Consider the following 20,259-nt stretch of genomic DNA (forward strand, 5'->3'; position numbering starts at 1 on the left):
GCTGATTTTGTAGTTTTGCTATGAAGGCAAACAGAGGAATAGGATAGAGGCTAGAGAGAAATGAAAGTAAGGGAGGGGTATAAGAGATAGGCTACAAATAATGTGTACACTATTTTTAATATTTGAGGAGTAGATTTCCATGTTCACACCTTTGTAGTATAGATTTATTGGTGGGTGACAGATCAAGGTGTGCTAAATGTTGAACTTGACAAAGCAGGTGATATATTGTACTTCAGGTTTCCAAATCTGTTTTTGTTGTTGCTGCTGCTGTTTTTTGAGACGGTCCTACTCTGTTGCCTAGGCTAGAGTGCCATGGCGTCAGCCTAGCTCACAGCAACCTCAAGCTCCTGGGCTCAAGTGATCCTCCTGCCTCAGCCTCCCGAGTGAGTAGCTGGGACTACAGGCATGCGCCACCATGCCTGGCTAATTTTTTCTATATATTTTTTAGTTGTCCAGCTAACTTCTATTTTTAGTAGAGATGGCGTCTCACCCTTGATCAGGCTGCTCCTGAATTCCTGACCTTGAGTGATCCTCCTCCCTTGGCCTCCTAGTGTGCTAGGATTACAGGCGCTCTCCCATACTGTTTTCTTTAGATTTTTAGAACATTTTACTTTCTTTGTGATTAAAATACCCGTCAACCTCTTCCACTATAATTCTATTTGGGTAGTTCATGTTAATGACTTTTCATACTATGATCTGAAGTTTCTTTGAACTCAACTTGATAACATTTTCCAGTGAACTTCAGGTGCTCAAGGAACAGCCAAACATTCCACCCTTTAGAACTGATCATCTTGTGCCATTTCCAAGATCCTGAATTCACAAATTGTTTTCTCTTTTTCTTCCTATTTTCCACTCCTATTAAACAACTTATTCATTCCTGGGTTGACCTTTAGTCTTTCAATGTCTCATTTTCAGTTTATTAGCTAACCGCTATTATAATTTATTTTCCTGTCTAGCTGGAACCATGGCAAGCCATTTCAATGGTGCTTTCTTCAGCATCCTTGATTCCTTAACCCTTTGTTCAATCTCTTTGCATTACCAATTCTTGAATAGAGGTAGCTTGCATACTATCTGTTTTCTCCATTCTTTCCCCTGGGGTTGCCAAAGCCTATGAAACAGGGTGAGGTGGTTCACTGTATATCATGGTATCCAGGCTCAAGTAAGCACATTTTACTATTTTGTGTTCCTTTCATATCAAATGACTTCTTGTAACTATTTCAAGGAAAATCTGCTCTCAAGTCCTTGAGCCTCAATCTCACCTTTGCCTCTTTATGCAAAAACGAAGTTCTTTTACTGAAAAGATCTAGGTCAGCTAATGTGTTTGCCCTATATTTCTTAGTTTTTCTTGCTTTCTCTAAACCTCTTCAAGCTTAAGGCTTTCTCATACTTTATTACTTTCTCTTCACTACCTTTCCTTGGTTTTTCAGTAGTTATTCCTTTTCTTGCCTCTTTAAAGCCTCTCCACTCTTTTCCCCCACAAATATTTTCCTGCTTAAAAAGAAAAAAATAAAATCTCTTTTCTACATAATACTACCACCTCTTTAGCAGTCCTGTAGATGGCTTTACCTAGGATGTATATTTTTTCCCTAAGAGAGAGGGTCTCCTGTGTTGCTCAGGCTGGTCTTGAACTCCTGGCCTCAAGTTATCCTCCTGTCTTTGTTTCCCAAAGTGCTGGAATTACAGGCAGGATGTGTAGTTTTTGAATACCCTCTGTCTCCTTTATGACTGGCTTTTTTTTTTGAGACAGAGTCTCACTTTGTTGTCCAGGCTAGAGTGAGTGCCCTGGCATCAGCCTAGCTCACAGCAACCTCAAACTCCTGGGCTCAAGCAATCCTGCTGCCTCAGCCTCCCAAGCAGGTGGGACTATAGGCATGTGCCACCATGCCCGGCTAATTTTTTCTATGTATATGTTAGTTGCCCAATTAATTTCTTTCTATTTATAGTAGAGACGGGGTCTCGCTGTTGCTTAGGCTGGTTTCCAACTTCTGACCTCGAGCAATCTGCCCGCCTCAGCCTCCCAGAGTGCTAGGATTACAGGGGTGAGCCACCGAGCCTGGCCGTTGATTGGCTTTTAAACTTAGTTCTTTTTGAAGTTGTTTTCTAAAGTATCCCGTTTGCCAAATCCAGTATTTTCAGTTTTTATTTTGTCGTTCCCTATGAGATAGAAATGTGTTATTTAAGCTTCAGGGCCTCTCACTTGTAGGAGCCTTACAATGTTTATTTGGTTGAATATTATTATAACGTTGCAAAAGTAAAATATTTTTGCACTCATGTTATTGTGCTTCAGACCCAACAAAACTGGATCTGCCCCTCATATAAAAGAAGTTTAGCAGATTCTCGTACAGCCAATAGAGGTTCCAAAATGGGGCAGAGTTCCCTCTAACTTGGTCACAGCAAAGGATAGAGCTAATTGCTACATTAAGACTAAGATCTTGGCCAGGCTGGTTGCTCATGTCTGTAATCCCAGCACTCTGGAAGGCCCAGGTGGGTGGATCGTTTGAGCTCAGGAGTTGGAGACCAGTCTGAGCAAGAGGGAAACCCTGTCTCTACTAAAAGTAGAAAAATTATTTGGACAACTAATTTTTTTTAATTAAAAAAAATAAAAATAAGACTCAGATCTTGTATTGACCAAAAATTTCTATTCTTTCCATACCCAGGTCCTAGGTCTGCTGCTCAATATTACAGGTTCAGGAACTAGATTTTAAGCAATTTGGTCCAAGGGAATTAAGCAATGGAAGATCAATGCATGCTAACCAAACTCTCAAAAGATTACAAACAGGCCAGGTGCGGTGGCTCACGCCTGTAATCCTAGCACTCTGGGAGGCTGAGGCGGGCGGATTGCTGGAGGTCAGGAGTTCAAAACCAGCCTGAGCAAGAGCGAGACCCCGTCTCTACTATAAATAGAAATTAATTGGCCAACTAATATATATATATATATATATATATATATATATATATATATATATATATATATATATATATAAAATTAGCCGGGCATGGTGGCACATGCCTGTAGTCCCAGCTACTTGGGAGGCTGAGGCAGAAGGATTACTTGAGCCCAGGAGTTTGAGGTTGCTGTGAGCTAAGCTGACGCCATGGCACTCACTGTAACCTGGGCAACAAGTGAGACTCTGTCTCAAAAAAAAAAAAATCACAATTTTTTTTAATATACAAGAAGGAAGGAATACCTTAATATTAATTATTAATACTGTAACATTGACTAGGGTATAAATGTCTGCTATCCAGGATACTCTTCCCTGAGTTCAAGGTATTTTAGAGACCAAATATGCCTATGAAATGTTTAGTTATCATGACTGAAAAGTCAAAATGACTGGTCTCATGGCCTCCTGGCTGTCTCAAATTCCTTGAAAGTGGGGAAGCCCTGTTCCTTGTGTGACTACAGCAAGTGCACGATTCTGACTTACAGGTCTTGCCCGGTCAAGGATCAAGTCGGTCTGTCCTGCAAACATTTTAACGTTTAAGGCAAGTTTTATGGCAAGCCCATCTCCACCCATTTGCCGCGCTGGTATTATGCATCTCTGCCAGTCTCCAGCGCGTCCCCTCCATCATTCATGCCCTGTCGCCCCTTCTTCGATTTCTAAAGTGTCCCCTCACTCTCGGTGCCCAGGCCGTCCTCCTCCCCGAGGTACCAGTAGCGTCAGGTCCTGTCAGCAACTACCTTCTTTCAACTTGCCTCGTCTGCTAATCGCCACCTACTAGACTGCCACCCTCATCTCCTCCCTGTGGCCCCGACTGTCGCCACCTTCCAGAACAGAAAGGAAGCATCGGATCGCGGCCAGGCTTCATTCCCGAGTGAGGGCGCCCGGGCCCACTCGCCGCCCCAGAGGGGAGGCTGTGAGGAACGCTTCCTCGCGCTCTTCTTCACAGCCCCACAGTACTACCGCCTTTACCCTTCCCGTGGGCACCACCTTCGCCTCCCGTCCTCAGTGGGAGCACAGGTCTCCCGCCTCAGGCAGAAAGGTGCCTCCTTACTTGAGGGCGCGGAGGCGTGTGGGGACTCACGCCCTGGGCGCGTCATCCGCGGAACCTAGGTGAAGGGCGAGTGGTTGGCGCTCAGCCAATCAGAGCGCCTGACGACAGGGCTCGGCCAATGAGAACAAGGGAGGCCTGGCGCGCTTGGGGCGGGCCCGGGCGGTGAGGGCCCTCCCCCTTGCAGCTCGGCGGCCAACGCCTTCGCCTCAGGCTGACTGGAGCAGTGCAGGTTCACCGACTCCTGGCGGGCGCCGGCGGGGAGGCGGTGCCCTCTCCCGCCAGCAAATTTCTCCACAGGCCTTGGCCTCGACAGGTGCCTGCCGTGGACGCATTCCTACCTGGGCCGTGTCTCTCTCTCTCTGGAGACTTCGCGCCTTATGGTTGGGGACAGAGTGAGGTCGTTGCCTTGACGACAGCATGAGGCCCGTGGTCCTCCTAAGAGCAATCTTGTGGCGGGCCGAGGTCCCTTTGCCCCTCTGCCTGCCTCACCCAGGACCCGCGCCCGTGACCACGGAGGAAATCGCGGCAGCCTTGGGATCGCTGGCGTGTTAGTCAGCATCCTTCAGACCTGGGAGCGAGATGCGTGTCGCCTCGAAATTGTTTCCAAGTTGAAAACCTTTGGGTCTCTCCATGCGAAAGGGTTTTGAAGAAACAGTAAGTATCATACTTTAAAAGCTCCTATTATTTTATCTATAAGAAATTTCAATGTTTCTAAATGAAATAAAAAATTAGCCTTGCCCAAGTATATTATCTAAATTGTTGGTACGGGAACCATACACTTGCATGGCGGATTTCCACAAATACCGCGTTGCTAATGGGCCAGATTTCCTTTCAGTTTGTAATATCCTTGCCTTCCAGAGTAGAAGGCATGAAAAATTACAGGTTATGAGTAACTGTTTCAGGAAACGAGAGGGTTTGTAGGCCAGGGTACTTTAAAGGTGTTTGTGGACACACAGTGCCACTCAAAAAAGCAAGTGTGTTCAGTAGGGTGTGTCCCAATGTGCAGTTGGTTGGTTGGGAGAATAAACCTGAAGCTGTCAATTTGCAAAATGTTAGCTTGCAATATGCTTCAGGATGCCTTAGACATGCTTCAAGTAAATTATATTTCGTTCACTTTGTATTTTCAAATGTTGAGGATGCCAATTACAAAATGTTTTTTAAATGATCCAGGTTATTAAACATGCTAGCTATTTTTGTCATTAGTATGATAAACCTAAAGCCTATATTCTTTTAATGGAAGGGGAAAAATTTAAGGAAAGGAGCGATGGAATTACATTGAGAATTTTTTTGGAATACATTGTATTAAAAAATAGTCAAGAGAAGTTAAAATGTCAAATGTATGGAAAGTTAGTGTCTGAGACATAGCTATATACATATATGTATATAATTTGTAGTAGAATCTACTATCAGAACTGGAAGTAAAATAATGAAATAATTTGAATTGGTATTGATTTGTATTGTTTTCATCACTACCTCCCCCCAACCCAAGATCAATCTTCTGGTTCTCTATGTGTATCCACATTAAAAATATGTACATAATAAAATCTCAACTTATTAAATCTCAAGTGCCAAAAATGTATTGTATGCATTGTATTATCATACTTTGCTAGAACAAAGAGGATATTTGTTTTGTCTTTGCCATCCATGTACCAATAGTGAAGGAAGAAAAACATGATAATTCACAATCTGGGTAAGTTAATTTTAGATTGCCATAAGTACACAATATAATAGGTAAGAATTTTTTTTCTTTCCAGAGTTTAATGAATGAGTTTTTTTATATTGTCAGATTTAAAAAAAATTAACTATGAATCATCATTGTTAAAAGACTTTGGTTTTTTCTCCTAACACCTTTGGATCCACACTGGGATTTAGAGCAGCATTTTTCATTCTTGGCTTCTGGAGTTTAATTTCAAAATCAGATTTTTAAAATAAAAGTAACTTTGTAGTTGTAATTTAGTAGCTTTACTATATCATGGCAATCAAACCATATGAATTAAAATCTATCTGTATTTGGCCGGGCGCGGTGGCTCACGCCTGTAATCCTAGCTCTCTGGGAGGCCGAGGTGGGTGGATTGCTCAAGGTCAGGAGTTCAAAACCAGCCTGAGCAAGAGCGAGACCCCGTCTCTACTATAAATAGAAAGAAATTAATTGGCCAACTGATATATATATATAAAAAATTAGCCGGGCATGGTGGCGCATGCCTGTAGTCCCAGCTACTCGGGAGGCTGAGACAGAAGGATTGCTTGAGCCCAGGAGTTTGAGGTTGCTGTGAGCTAGGCTGACGCCATGGCACTCACTCTAGCCTGGACAACAAAGCGAGACTCTGTCTCAAAAAAGAAAAAAAAGAAAAAAAAATCTATCTGTATTTGGACTGAAATTTTTTTTCTATACCAAAACATGTGGAATGATTGCTGGACTTTCATCAGTCATCAGTAAAACAAGAAATATTGTATTAGGATCGCCTTTTTTCAGAAAATGTCATATGGGATGTAAAAAAATTCTAAATACAAAATTTGAATTATCATACTCATAGTAATCATTAACAGGATTTTTAAAATAGCTTTCTTTTTTTTTTTGAGACAGAGTCTCACTTTGTTGCCCAGGCTAGAGTGAGTGCCCTGGCATCAGCCTAGCTCACAGCAACCTCAAACTCCTGGGCTTAAGCAATCCTACTGCCTCAACCTCCCGAGTAGCTGGGATTACAGGCATGCACCACCATGCCCGGTTAATTTTTTCTATATATATTAGTTGGCCAATTAATTTCTATTTATAGTAGAGATGGGGTCTTGCTCTTGCTCAGGCTGGTTTTGAACTCCTGACCTCAAGCAATCCGCCCGCTTCAGCCTCCCAGAGTGCTAGGATTACAGGTGTGAGCCACTGTGCCCGGCCTTAAAATAGCTTTAATGTATTTGGTAGTACTAGTATTTCATTTGAAAGATCTGCTTATATACTGATGTCATTGCTCTTATTTTGTAGAATATAGTAATTAGTACTGTAAGAAAAGTAAATAAAAAAAAATATATATATATATTTTGAGACAGAGTCTCGCTCTGTTGCCTGGGCTAAAGTGCCATGGCATCAGCCTAGCTCACAGCAACCTCAACTCCTGGGCTCAAGCAGTCCTTCTGCCTCAGCCTCCCTGGGTAGCTGGGACTACAGGCATGTGCCACCCTGGCCGGCTGATTTTTTCTATTTTTAGTTGTTTGGCTAATTTTTTTCTATTTATAGTATAGACAGGGTCTCGATCTTGCTCAGGCTGGTCTTGAACTCTTGAGTTCAAGCAATCCTCCTGCCTCGGCCTCCCGGAGTGCTAGGATTCCAGGTGTGAGCCACCATGCCCAGCCAAGAAAAATATTTTATCAAAGGTTCTTAGTGTTAATTTGGTAAGTGATCATTTTGTGATTACATATTTTTCCCAATTGAATAGAAAGTGCATAATATTTCCAACTTGAAGTTATCAATCTTTTAAACCCGGTGTGAAAAAAAAATTTGATCTCCATTAAAACCAAATTTAGTTGTGCCTTTTCCACCGTTGGGTAAAAAGGAATTATAATTTTTCGGTATGATAGTTCAATTGAATTGCTTTAGTGGTATTAAAATATACTGAATTTCATTAACACAGCATTTAGTAATTTAAAATTAATGGCTTCAATTTCATTTGCCTTGTCTATTATAAAATGTGTGTGAATATTTTGAAAAATATAGCTTAGGTGTGGAAACACTAAGAAATTGTGAGTTAACACAGGGTAGCCATGAACACACAGTGACTGCTCTAATATGGAAAACAATCAGGGAAGAATTATTAATAATTTGCTAGGAGGGTGGGGAAATTATTAATAATATACTCAACATTGTTAACTCTATGTTTTGGTTTCTACAGCAAAAAAAAGCTCTTGCTGGTTTTAAATTAAAATGGAAAAATATGAGAACCTAGGATTGGTTGGAGAAGGAAGTTATGGAATGGTGATGAAGTGTAGGAATAAAGATAGTGGAAGAATTGTGGCCATCAAGAAGTTCTTAGAAAGTGATGATGACAAAATGGTTAAAAAAATTGCAATGCGAGAAATCAAGTTACTAAAGGTAAGTGAATGTGTATATTGGATTAAAAAATGAGTTGTTTCTTGATCAAGATTAAGTTACAGTTTTAGAAAAATATTACTGTATTTTTATATTTGTTTCATTTTCATATAAAGGCTTAAAGTATAAATTTTTTGGCGAAGAAGAAATAAAATGGTTACACTGCAAATTCGTTTATCTCATGAATATAAATCTGATTTTAAAAGTATTTATTCCTTTTCTCTGTATCTGTGTATCTGTTGTCTGTGTTTGGGGTCCTAAAGACTACCCCTAGGTTTGATGACTCATTATGAGGACTCAGTCTCCAGCATTTAGTTGTACTCATGGCTGTGATTTATTACAGTGAAAGGATATAAAGCAAAATCAGCAAGGAAAAAACACATGGGGTGAATTCCAGAGGAAACCTGGCACAAGCTTCCAAAAGTCCTTTTCTAGTGGAGTTTTATAGGATGCACTTAATTTCCTCTAACAATGAGTTATGACACTACAGGTGATGTATTGTCTTCCAAGGAAATTCATTAGAAACTTGGTCCCCAGGGTTTTATTGGGGATTGGTCACATAGGCACTCTGCCTGGTCTAAACCAAAATTCCAAACTCCCAGAAGGGAAGCAGTTATTCAGTGCAAACAATATTGTTTGCATAGTGAGCCTCTTTATTAATTTTAGAAATGAAGGGAACCTGCCTGAAATCCAAGTTCCCAAGTGCCAGCCAAGGGCCCACTTTGTAAGCAGACCTTTCTAAGGATAGCAGTCTCAGGCATGCTATATTAAATTGTTCTCGGTCTCTCTTATTAGTATCACCAGAGTTTATTAATTTTATTTATCTTTAAAAGGAACCAATGTGTGACTTTGTTGAATTTCTCTATCGTGTTTGTTTTCTATTTCATTAATTATTGTTTTTTATTATTCCATTCCTTTTACTTATTTTGGATGGGTTTATTTTGTAGGGTTTTTTCTCCTGACTTGTTGAGATAGATGCTTCTTTAATTCCCAGCTTCCCCCACCCCCCATATATATATATTTAAGGTTGTACATTTCCCTGCAAGGACAGCTTGGGGCAAGGTGCAGTGGCTCACGCCTATAATCTCAGTGCCTTGGGAGGAGGAGGCGGAAGGATCACTTAAACCCAGGAATTGCAGACTGCAGTGAGCTATGTTGCAGCACTGCACTCTAGCCTGGGTGAGAATGAGACCCTCCCTCTCCTAGAAATTTTGATTATTAGTTAAAAATATTTTTGTATTTCTATTATATTTTTCTTTTCTTTTTTTTTCTTTTTCTTTTGCCTTTTCTTTTTTTTTTTTTTTTCTTTTTCTTTTCTTAGACAGACTCTAACACTGTTGCCTGGGCTAGAGTGCCGTGGCATCAGCCTAGCTCACAGCAACCTCAAACTCCTGGGCTTAAGCGATCCTCCTGCCTCAGTCTCCCAAGTAGCTGGGACTACAGGCATGTGCCACCGTGCCCAGCTAATTTTTTTCTATTTTTAGTTGTTTGGCTAATTTCTTTCTATTTTTTTAGTAGAGACAGGGTCTCTCTGCTCAGGCTGGTCTTGAACTCCTGAGCTCAAACCATCCTTCCACCTCGGCCTCCCAGAGTGCTGAGATTACAGGTGTGAGCCACCACTCCCAGCCTGGTTTCTTTTTAATTGCTTCTTATCTTTTAATAAAGTGAGTCCTTCTTGGACCAGCTATTTGTAGGAGGTTCATTTGGGAGAAGTCCAGGATTTTGCTCCAGGCTAGTAGGAGTCCACCATGGTTCCTAGTGATGTTCCTTATGACATAGGCATGATTTTAGTAGAGACAGGGTCTCGCTCTTGCTCAGGCTGGTTTTGAACTCCTGACACTGAGCGATCCACCTGCCTGGCCTCCCAGAGTGCTAGGATTACAGGAGTAAGCTACCGCACCCTGCCTTCCTATTTGATCTTGATTACATTTGGTTGTCCTATCTCATTTGTTGTGGGTGGGGGTCATAGATTCCTCACAGCATCAAAGATGGAGTTACATTTCTTTTTCTCATTGGCTTTATTGTGTTCTCTGACAGGAGAAAGGAGCAATATGGTCTTTCAACTGTAATTTAAAAATCAGAATATACTTCTACATTTTACATTGTTTATACATTTTATTTTTATGTTTTTTATTTTATTTTAAATTGTGAGTAATTGTTAATAATTTGGTCTTGTAAAAACTATTTTGCATTTTTTATAACAGCAACTGAGGCATGAAAATTTGGTGAATTTGTTGGAAGTGTGTAAGAAAAAAAAACGATGGTACCTAGTCTTTGAATTTGTTGACCACACAGTTCTTGATGACTTGGAGCTCTTTCCAAATGGACTAGACAACAAAGTAGTTCAAAAGTATTTGTTTCAGATTATTAATGGAATTGGATTCTGTCACAGTCACAATGTAAGTATTAGGTTTAAATAATTATTTTGCCAATCATTGACTATCCAGATACCAGTCACTTAATTTAGTGAGACATTTGTTTAAAGTTTGAACCAGTATAAAATAAAATAATTGAAATGAACTATGCTACTCTGATACTACCAATTTTCATGTGTCTTAATACATGTATTCTTTGCCCCTAACATTTTATTGTGAAAATTTTAGGTCATGCTGAAAAGTTGAAAAGTATGCACAATAAACACCCATATACCCACTAACTAGATTCAATGCTTATTATAATAACACTTTGCTATATTTGCTTTATCACATATTTATTCACCCATTAATTTATCTGTTAATCTGTCTTATATTTATTTATGCATTTGAAAGTAAATTTCAGACATCAGTACACTTCAACACTAAATACTTCATCTATGTATATCATTATCTAGAGTTAAATACTTATTTTCTTTTTTTAAGATAACATTTACTGAGTGAAGCACATAGATTTTAAGTGATGAATTTTTTTTTTTTTTTTTTTTTTTTAGTTTTTGTTTTTGTTAGGGATGGGTAGGCAGAGTTTCACTCTGTTGCCTGGGCTAGAGTGCAGTGGCATCATTATATAGCTCACTGCAACCTCAAATTCCTGGGCTCAAGTGATCTTCCTGCCTAAGCTTCCCAAGTAACTGGGACTATAAGCAGAATCACTATGACTAGCTAATTTTTAAATTTTTTTGTAGAGACAGAGGTCTCATTATGTTTCTCAAGGTGGTCTTGAACCCCTGGCCTCAAGTGATCCCCCCACTTCAGCCTTTCAGAGTGTTGGGATTATAGGCATGAGCCATTGTGCCTGGCCTGTATTAGTATTGTTTCAGAGACCTGCAGGGGATTTGTTATCCTTCATTAATCTGAAGATTCATGACTTTTTATTAATTCTGCACAATTTTCTAAGTGATGAATTTTGACAAATGCATATACTTAAGGGTCTATGCTTGTTAATTCATGTTCTCTTGCCTAGTTGTGAAGTATAAAAGTATGAAAATCTTTACCCTATAGTCTATCACAATAATTTTATATTCTTTGAATATCATATAAGAACCACCTCCAGGAAAAATTAGACCTGTAGAGTATAAAATGAATAACTCAACATGCAGATTCTGCCTGTTTTACAAAATACTTTAAATGACATTTTTGTATGATTATAAAAGTAATAAATGCTAATGGTAGAAAATTTGAAGACTAAGGATAATTATAAAAAGAAGAAAAAAATCATTTTACATGCTTACCACTTAAACATTTGATATATTTCTTTTTAGTTTTCTTCTTCCTTTTCCTCCTCCTCCTCTTCCTCTTCCTCTTCTTGGTCTTCTCTTCCTCCTCATTCTCTTTTTCTCCTCCTCCTTCTTTTCCTTCTCTTCTTCTTCTCTTCCTCATTTTCCTCTTCCTCCTTCTCTTCTTCTTCTCCTCTTCTTCTTCCTCGTCTTCTTCTTTTCTTCACTGTTTTTATTTTTTTCACTTTTATTGTATAGTTGAATTTTATTATGAAGTTCAGAAAAAAATATATATATAAAATAGAAAAATTGCTCAGTATCTCAGTATCAATATCTAGTTTCTATTGGGAAAACACTTTCTGGCCCTTTTTAGGAGCCCTCCCAAGGTGGCCAACCTCAGGAGACTGAATTCCAGTGTAGTAAGTTAGAAAGAGAGAGAGTTGTTACAAGGAAGAATACATGAAGTATAATGAAAATGTTGAATGTACAGGGAATCAAATACTTAATGGCATTAATTTAAAAAATGCCAATTCATCCTTCTCATAAAAAGGATGATATGTTCCCAATGGGCCTGTAATATTTGAAGTTAGTGGCTGAATGCCCCACATCCACCTCTGCACTAAGGGTAGGCTTGCCAATAGAGCTAGTAAACAAAAAAATCATTGGTGCTTTCCCTTTTGAAGAGTATTTGAATATGTCTTGTGCACATTTGCTTCTGTGTCGCTTTATTTTTATGCTTTCATGACTAATCAACCCATGTTTAATAACACATTCTACCTTTAGATATATGAATACATTCAGGCATTTTTGTCATGTGTTGCTGGCATGAGTGCCATTCGGTCTTTAAAGTAGAGGTTTTAATATTGAGAGGTTCCATACATAGCTTCAGAGCATTCATGTATGTCTTTATTTTATTTTGTTTTTTTTGAGACAGAGTCTCACTTTGTTGCCCAGACTAGCGTGAGTGCCGTGGCATCAGCCTAGCTCACAGCAACCTCAAACTCCTGGGCTCAAGCAATCCTACTGCCTCAGCCTCCCGAGTCAGCTGGGACTACAGGCATGCGCCACCTGCCCGGCTAATTTTTTCTATATATATATGTTAGTTGGCCAATTAATTTCTTTCTATTTATAGTAGAGACAGGGTCTCGCTCTTGCTCAGGCTGGTTTTGAACTCCTGATCTCGAGCAATCTGCCTGCCTCAGTCACCCAGAGTGCTAGGATTACAGGCGTAAGCCACCACGCCCGGCCCATGTATGTCTTTAAACTATGTAAAATATGAATTTTTATGGGGAGAGAACTGGTCTTATCTAATATATGACCACTTACCTCAAGGGAGCTTTAGTGTTGCTTGGCAATCTTATTACTTTTTTCTAGTCCGTTTACTCTCAAAATCTTCTAGATTATGATTTCATATCTTCTCTCTTTTGACATCTCTAGTATATCTTCTCCAACCCTCATTCCAAGCTACCTGTTAAGTAGAGATAATAATAGTACCTATCTCATAGGGTTATTGCGAGAATAAAATGCAATAAAACATGAACATGTAAATCACTTGGAATAGTACCAGACACATAAGTGATCAAGTGTTAGCTATCATTACTATTATTATTCAAAATATATTCTAAGGTTTTGTTTTCTGGGCAGTTAACATTTCTATTCTTTTTTTTTTTTTTTTTTGAGACAGAGTCTCACTTTGTTGCCCAGGCTAGAGTGAGTGCTGTGGCGTCAGCCTGGCTCACAGCAACCTCAGTCTCCTGGGCTCAGCGATCCTCCTGCCTCAGCCTCCCGAGTACCTGGGACTACAGGCATGCGCCACCATGCCCGGCTAATTTTTTGTACATATATTTTTAGTTGGTCAATTAATTTCTTTCTATTTTTGGTAGAGATGGGGTCTCACTCAGGCTGGTTTCAAACTCCTGACCTTGAGCAATCGGCCCGCCTCGGCCTCCCAAAGTGCTAGGATTACAGGCGTGAGCCACCGTGCCGGGCCAACATTTCTATTCTTAAAGCAGACAAATAATTATGATGGGGGAGGGAATAAACAAATACACACACAAATATATATATGTATATATACATGCATATGGACACACAGGATGAAATGTCTGACTTTAAGAAAATGAAAACATTTATTCTTAAATACATTATTCATTTGTGTATGTATCGATATATGTAAGCACTTGAATTTAAAAAATTAAAAATAGACTGGGTGCAGTGGCTCACTCCTATAATCCTAGTATTCTGCGAGGCTGAGGCGGGAGGATTGCCTGAGCTGAGGAGTTCAAGACCAGCCTGAGCAAGAGCAAAACCCTATCTCTATTAAAAATTAAAAAATTAGCCAGGTATGGTGGCTGTTGTCCTAGCTACTTGAGAGGCTGAGGCAGGAGGATCGCTTGTGCCCAGGAGTTCGAGGTTGCAGTGAACTATGATGACATCATTGTACTCTACCCCGGGGTGACAGAGTGGTACTCTGTATCAAAAAAAAAAATATTAAAAATATTAATCCTTTTGTGAGCTAGGCTGAGCCAACATATTTAAAAACAAATTTAAGGTTGCTGTCAATCAAGTTTGACCCAAATAGTAGAGAACATTATATGGTTTATAGACCCTTAAACAATATTTTTGCTGAAATTACTTAGGTATAATAATTTAGGTTATACCTAGTATTAAAGATCCATGTGAGAACCTACCCTTTTCATAAAAATTTCTCTGGCCACCCTAGTCTGCAATGATAGCTCTTAGGAAAAATTCTACTCATATCATCTTGGCTTTACTTAGGTTCTGTTGTTACTGAAAGTTATAGGATATTAGGGTTGAGAAGGAACATGATAGTCATGTACTTTAGCTAGCCCCCTCATTTGGGGCATGAGAAGATGGGCTCAGAAAGATTGAGTTGTCTATGGCTATCCTAAAAACCAGAGTCTAGAGCCCAGGTCTCTCAACTCTCACTTTAGCTCTCTGCTACAGCACAGGTGATCTGGGGCTGGACCTGTGTCCTCAGCACTGATATCTAGGATAATAAAAGTTGGTAGCCTATGCACAATGCTCAGCAATGGCGGATTGCCATTTGGGATGTTGGTCTTCTGAAAGGTTTTAAAAAGAATTAGGCCTAATAATTTATTTTGCTTAGGTGTAGAAATTTTAATATTGTCACTATTCCAGCATCCTGTTTCCTTATTCTAGAGTCTCTCCTTTAGAAATCTTAACTACTGACCTTTTTGTATCCTCTTTACATTTCTAAGTGCCTGATAAATACCTCTACTTGGGTATTCACCATTCCACTCAAAAGTATATGGATAAAACTAAACTAATTATTCCATCAAAACTAACTTTTTCTAGACTTTTCTATGTTTGAAAAGTCTAGAAAAAATTTGAAATTTTTTTTAGATTATCAGGTTTAAATAAAATATCTGAGATACTACTAAGTTCTATTGATTCTTGATGTAAAGATTTCAAGGCTGTGTATCTCCTTTTCATTCCTCTGAGCACCAGCCTAGTTGAGCTCCATATCACCTCATAGTTGTCCCACTGCTCTCCTCCTGCTATAGTCCTTCTTTCTGAACTAGCTTGTTTATGGCCAACATCTTCTTTATTTTTATTTGTTTATTTATTTTGTTAAGACAGAGTGTCACTTGGTGTCCCTGGGTAGAGTGCAGTGATGTCATTGTAGCTTCACCATAAGCTCCAACTCCTGGGCTGTGAATGATCCTCCTGCCTCAGCCTCCTGGGTAGCTGGGACTACAGGCATGGGCCACAACACCTGGCTGGATTTTGTTGTTTTGTGTATTTTTCTTTAATTTTTTGTTTTCTTTTTTTATTTGGTAGAAACAGGGTCTCACTGTCCTCAGGCTGGTGTTGACCCCCTGAGCTGCAGCTATCCTCCCACCCCAGCCTCCCAGAGTGCTGGGATTACACGTGTGAGTCACCATGCCTGGCCCAACATCTTTAAATACCACGTTGGTCATATCACCTCCATGAATTCCTAGGATCTCAATACAAGCTCTCATCCCAAGCAAACACAGCCTGCTTCCCAGTCTGGTGGTAGAGGCATCCTTCCTTCCCTCAGACAACCTCTATGCTAGAAAAAAACATCACCCCATAGTCTCTTGATCTATTCTCATCTCCACTCTTGCTCTCTTTATCACTTGGATTGCCCTTCTGTTTCTATATTTATCCAGGTCAAACTTAGTATTAAAAACCTTAAAACGTACTTCTTTCACAAAAATTTTCCTTGACCACCCCTAGCTTTAATGACAGCTTTTTACTCTCTTAGTCTTGAGAGCATTCATTAACCAAACAGTTAATTTGGTAATTAATAATATATATTTTGTCTAATATCTTTGATTGTTTAAATAGAATTTCAAGCATAAATACCCTTTCTTGCCCAACTAGGTTCTAGGTTCTTTAAAGCCAGGAACAACTTTTATATGCTTTTATTTTTTTATAGGGATAAAAAGCAGTGCCTTGCCCATGGCAGGTGCCAAAAAAAAAAATTAATTTCATTTAACATCTGTCATGCTCTGCTTTTTCTAGATCATACACAGAGATATAAAGCCAGAGAATATATTAGTCTCCCAGTCTGGTGTTGTCAAGTTATGTGATTTTGGATTTGCACGAACACTGGCAGCTCCTGGCGAGGTGTATACTGATTATGTGGCCACCCGATGGTACAGAGCTCCAGAGCTATTGGTTGGTGATGTCAAGTATGGCAAGTAAGACATTAGTAATGGGAGGGAGCAGACTTAAGTCTCTTTTCTTGATAAAATGGAATATGTCTATAATAACATAAATGGTCCCTCTAACACTGAAAGGAAAGTTTGAGTTTAGAGAACTTTATAATTTGTAACCCATTTTGGTGCTTCCCCTTTAAACGTTCTTGTGAAACAAGTTAGAGTGGGTGTACTTATTTTAAAGGTGGGAAAATTAAGTTGAATAAGTGGTCTGTTTTATATGGTGAGTAGGAAATAGATATATTTTATTTTTATTTTATCTTGTAAAGAGAGGTTAACATTGACTGGATAAGTCTGACACTCTTGGAATGAGGCAAGGTGGAATAGGCAAGGGTGGGGGCAAAAATGTAATTAAGTGAAACATTTATCAAACATAAATAATCTTCATTAGTGAATTCTTCAAAGAAGAAAATATTCTAACTTTTATTGCTTTTGATAGAAATCTTTAAAATATTTTCTACAATTTCTCTGTTTCAGAGTGCATTAAACATCATTTACTATTTTCTTTATTACTTTGAGTTCTCATTTTACTAACATGATATAATTTTTGTGCCATTTTATAATTCAGTAATGACCATACACAATTTCAAGGTAGTTGTCCCTGTACTACTGAGGCATATATATTCTTCTTTGCGACTAATTCTTAAGATAGTTTTAAAATTTCCTCCTATCAGCTTTCAATTCTCCTTGTTGTTGCTATATTTGCTCTGCGCAACCATTGTTACTGTTTTTGTTCTGAACAACCACTTCCTTTTTCTGGTATGCTTTTTTTCAGTGTACCACGGCATAGCATAGACTGATCAACCTTGTCAGAATTACATGTTAACAAAGAATGAATAATCTCTGAATGAAGCCTGAGAGTCTTATTTCCAGAATAAAGTACACATAATAACTGTTACGGCTTTTCAGAAGGCTTTTCCGTTTTATGTCACATGATTGAAGTTTCTGGAAATCTCATTTATGTAAAATTGGGAGTTAGACCTCTAAATTTATAGGGAAATGTCTTTTTATGGGTAATTTAAAAGGCTTAGTACAGATCAAATATCCCTTAACTTAAAATGCTTGGGGTCGGGCACAGTGGCTCACGCCTGTAATCCTAGCTCCCTGAGAGGCTGAGGCAGGAGGATTGCTCAAGGTCGGGAATTCGAAACCAGCCTGAGCAAGAGCGAGACCCCGTCTCTACTAAAAATAGAAAGAAATTGATTGGCCGACTAAAAATATATAGAAAAAATTAGCTGGGCATGGTGGCGCATACCTGTAGTCCCAGCTGCTCGGGAGGCTGAGGCAGTAGGATTGCTTGAGGTCAGGAGTTTGAGGTTGCTGTGAGCTAGGCTGATGCCACGGCACTCACTCTAGCCTGGGCAACAAAGTGAGACTCTGTCTCAAATAAAAAAAAAAATGCTTGGGACCAGAATAGTTGAGGATTTTGGATTTTTTCAGATTTTTGAATAGTTGCATTGTACTGGTTGAGTACCCCAAATCCAAAAATTTGAGCATTCCAAATCCGAAAGTTTGAGCATTATGTTAGTACTCAAAAATTTTTGTTTCAGATTTTCAGATTTGGGATGCTCAATCTGTACTGTACTACTATTCTCAATACCAAGAATACCAAATAGTAACTTGCAAAACAGATACAGTCACAGTAAACATATTATGATGCCAGATTGTACAACACATTGTTTTCTTTCAGGGCTGTTGATGTATGGGCTATTGGTTGTTTGGTAACTGAAATGCTCGTGGGGGAACCTCTATTTCCTGGAGATTCTGATATTGATCAGCTGTATCATATTATGATGTGTTTAGGTAAGATTATACATTAGCATTTTAAATTTCAGAGTTTTTTCCCTGTGTATTTGTGATTTTTTTAAGCTGTTGGTGTATTAAAGATGATATATGTTTTAAGTAAAGATAGGGGCAAATAGGAAAACTTCATCTTTATCTATCTACATATATATATATATAATTTTTCCCCCCTCAGTCTGGCTTTGCTCTATCTGGACACATGTTCTTAATCACACACGCATCCCCCTCCCCCTCAACAGAAGAAAAGAGCAGAGGTTGTGCATTTCTCTGCACTTTTATATTCAGTTAATTACATGTAGAGAGGATGCAATGATCATTTATTATTTTGGAGTTAGTAAGCATTTGGTATAATATAACTACTACTCTAATTTTCACATTCAAGATGATAGGCACAGAGACTTCCAAGGCAGTTTGATCTCTCCTCAGATTTGACTTTTGTTGTTATTGCTTTAGACATAATTTCAAAGCTAGAGTATCAAAGTCTTACATTTCTTGAAATATCAACTTCATGTTTGAAGATAGAACTTGGAAGATGGAAATAATGGGAAAACATGTGGAGGTAATTTAATTATTTGATTTGAAGTTTCCAGGTTGGAAATTTAGTAAATAATATAATGGCAGAATTTTCATATATATTTTATATTAAATTAGGTATTTAAGTTGAGAAAAAAAATAAAGTGCTCAAATCTGACCTTAGATACAGGCACAAAATCAGTTGACCAAAAATTAAATTCTTAAAAGGTGGAACTGATTTATTTAGATTAGATTTTGCTGATGTAACTGTTAATAGTATCATTGCTTTTGTTAGCACTTTACACTTTATTATTAGAAATGAAGTGCTGGTATTTATATCTGGAAAGGTATAAAATGTTCTTCACCTGTCCTTTTCCTATGCTTCCTCACTTTAATTCTATTTATGGTGGCATATGAACTTTTTATTTTTAATTTTTTTTTTACTTCAGTGATGAATTTTACTAAATTGATGACAAATCATAAGAATTTTACAAAAACTCTTTCAAAATACATAAAAGAAAAGGAAACATTTTTGTCTCATTTTATGAGACCAGAATTACACTGATATCCAAACCAGAGAAAAATATTACAAGAAAGGGAAACTAACTTTAAATGCAAACATATTAACAAAATATTAGCAATCATATTTATAAATATATATTTAAAGGACCACACATCATGATCAACTGGGCTTTATCTCAGGAATGAAAAGTTTATGTAATGTTTGAAGATCAATTCAAATCACTATACTAGACTACAAAACAACAAAAAAAGTGATCATCTCAGTATGTACAGATAAAAAACTTAGCAAATAGTGTATGAACTTTTTAAATGAGTATGTTGAGATAGCATTGCTAAATTTCCTTGAGTTGACTTATGTCAAAGCCACTGTAAAGGCTGCTATATGCCATCACAAGAGCACTGTGTTTGATAGATTTTGGATGCTGAGAAAGCCCTGAACTCCATAAACTGTGTTCCACTATTTCCTATACTATGCACCACCTGTCTCTTCACTAGTTCTTTCATGTTTTATAATGACAGAGATGTGTGCTGCTTTCACTTCTAGGTAATCTAATTCCAAGACATCAGGAGCTGTTCTATAAAAATCCTGTGTTTGCTGGAGTAAGATTGCCCGAAATCAAGGAAATAGAACCTCTTGAAAGACGTTATCCTAAGCTCTCTGATGTGGTGATAGATTTAGCAAAGGTAATCATAGTTTTTCTTTACACTTTTTGACAGGAATTTATGCATTATGGAGACTTTGTTTTCTCTTTTTTCTTGTCTAGTTTATCTTTTAGGTCAATAATTTCTTCCAATGATTTTTATTTTTGTACATTTAGAAATAATTTAAATAATTTGGTGGGGATAACTTCAGAGATAAAGGTTTGAAAATTTTACCTGTTTTAAAACTCATTAAGAAACCATTTAATATTATCCAGTATGTTTTAAGTGTGAAAACATCATCTAAAACATACAAAAACCATATAAAGACA

At 38.3% G+C, this 20,259-nt stretch overlaps 1 protein-coding gene across 2 annotated transcripts in view; it reads left to right on the plus strand.

Moving 5' to 3' along the window:
• Positions 1–3,274: 3,274 nt before the first annotated feature.
• CDKL2 (cyclin dependent kinase like 2) overlaps positions 3,275–20,259 on the plus strand; it is a 33,237-nt gene continuing 16,252 nt past the window's right edge. The window contains exons 1-7 of one of the 2 annotated variants that reach the window (XM_075997870.1): positions 3,275–4,647; positions 7,223–7,377; positions 7,875–8,074; positions 10,276–10,470; positions 16,254–16,432; positions 18,141–18,253; positions 19,833–19,972. In XM_075997870.1, coding sequence (XP_075853985.1) covers positions 7,907–8,074; positions 10,276–10,470; positions 16,254–16,432; positions 18,141–18,253; positions 19,833–19,972 — 795 coding nt within the window. In that variant the 5' untranslated portion in view covers positions 3,275–4,647; positions 7,223–7,377; positions 7,875–7,906. The remainder of the gene's footprint in view (positions 4,648–7,222; positions 7,378–7,874; positions 8,075–10,275; positions 10,471–16,253; positions 16,433–18,140; positions 18,254–19,832; positions 19,973–20,259) is intronic. The other variant, XM_012744576.3, reaches the window with a different exon arrangement.

The sequence above is a fragment of the Microcebus murinus genome, chromosome 26, assembly GCF_040939455.1.
Source record: "Microcebus murinus isolate Inina chromosome 26, M.murinus_Inina_mat1.0, whole genome shotgun sequence".
In the NCBI taxonomy this organism is placed as follows: domain Eukaryota; kingdom Metazoa; phylum Chordata; class Mammalia; order Primates; family Cheirogaleidae; genus Microcebus; species Microcebus murinus.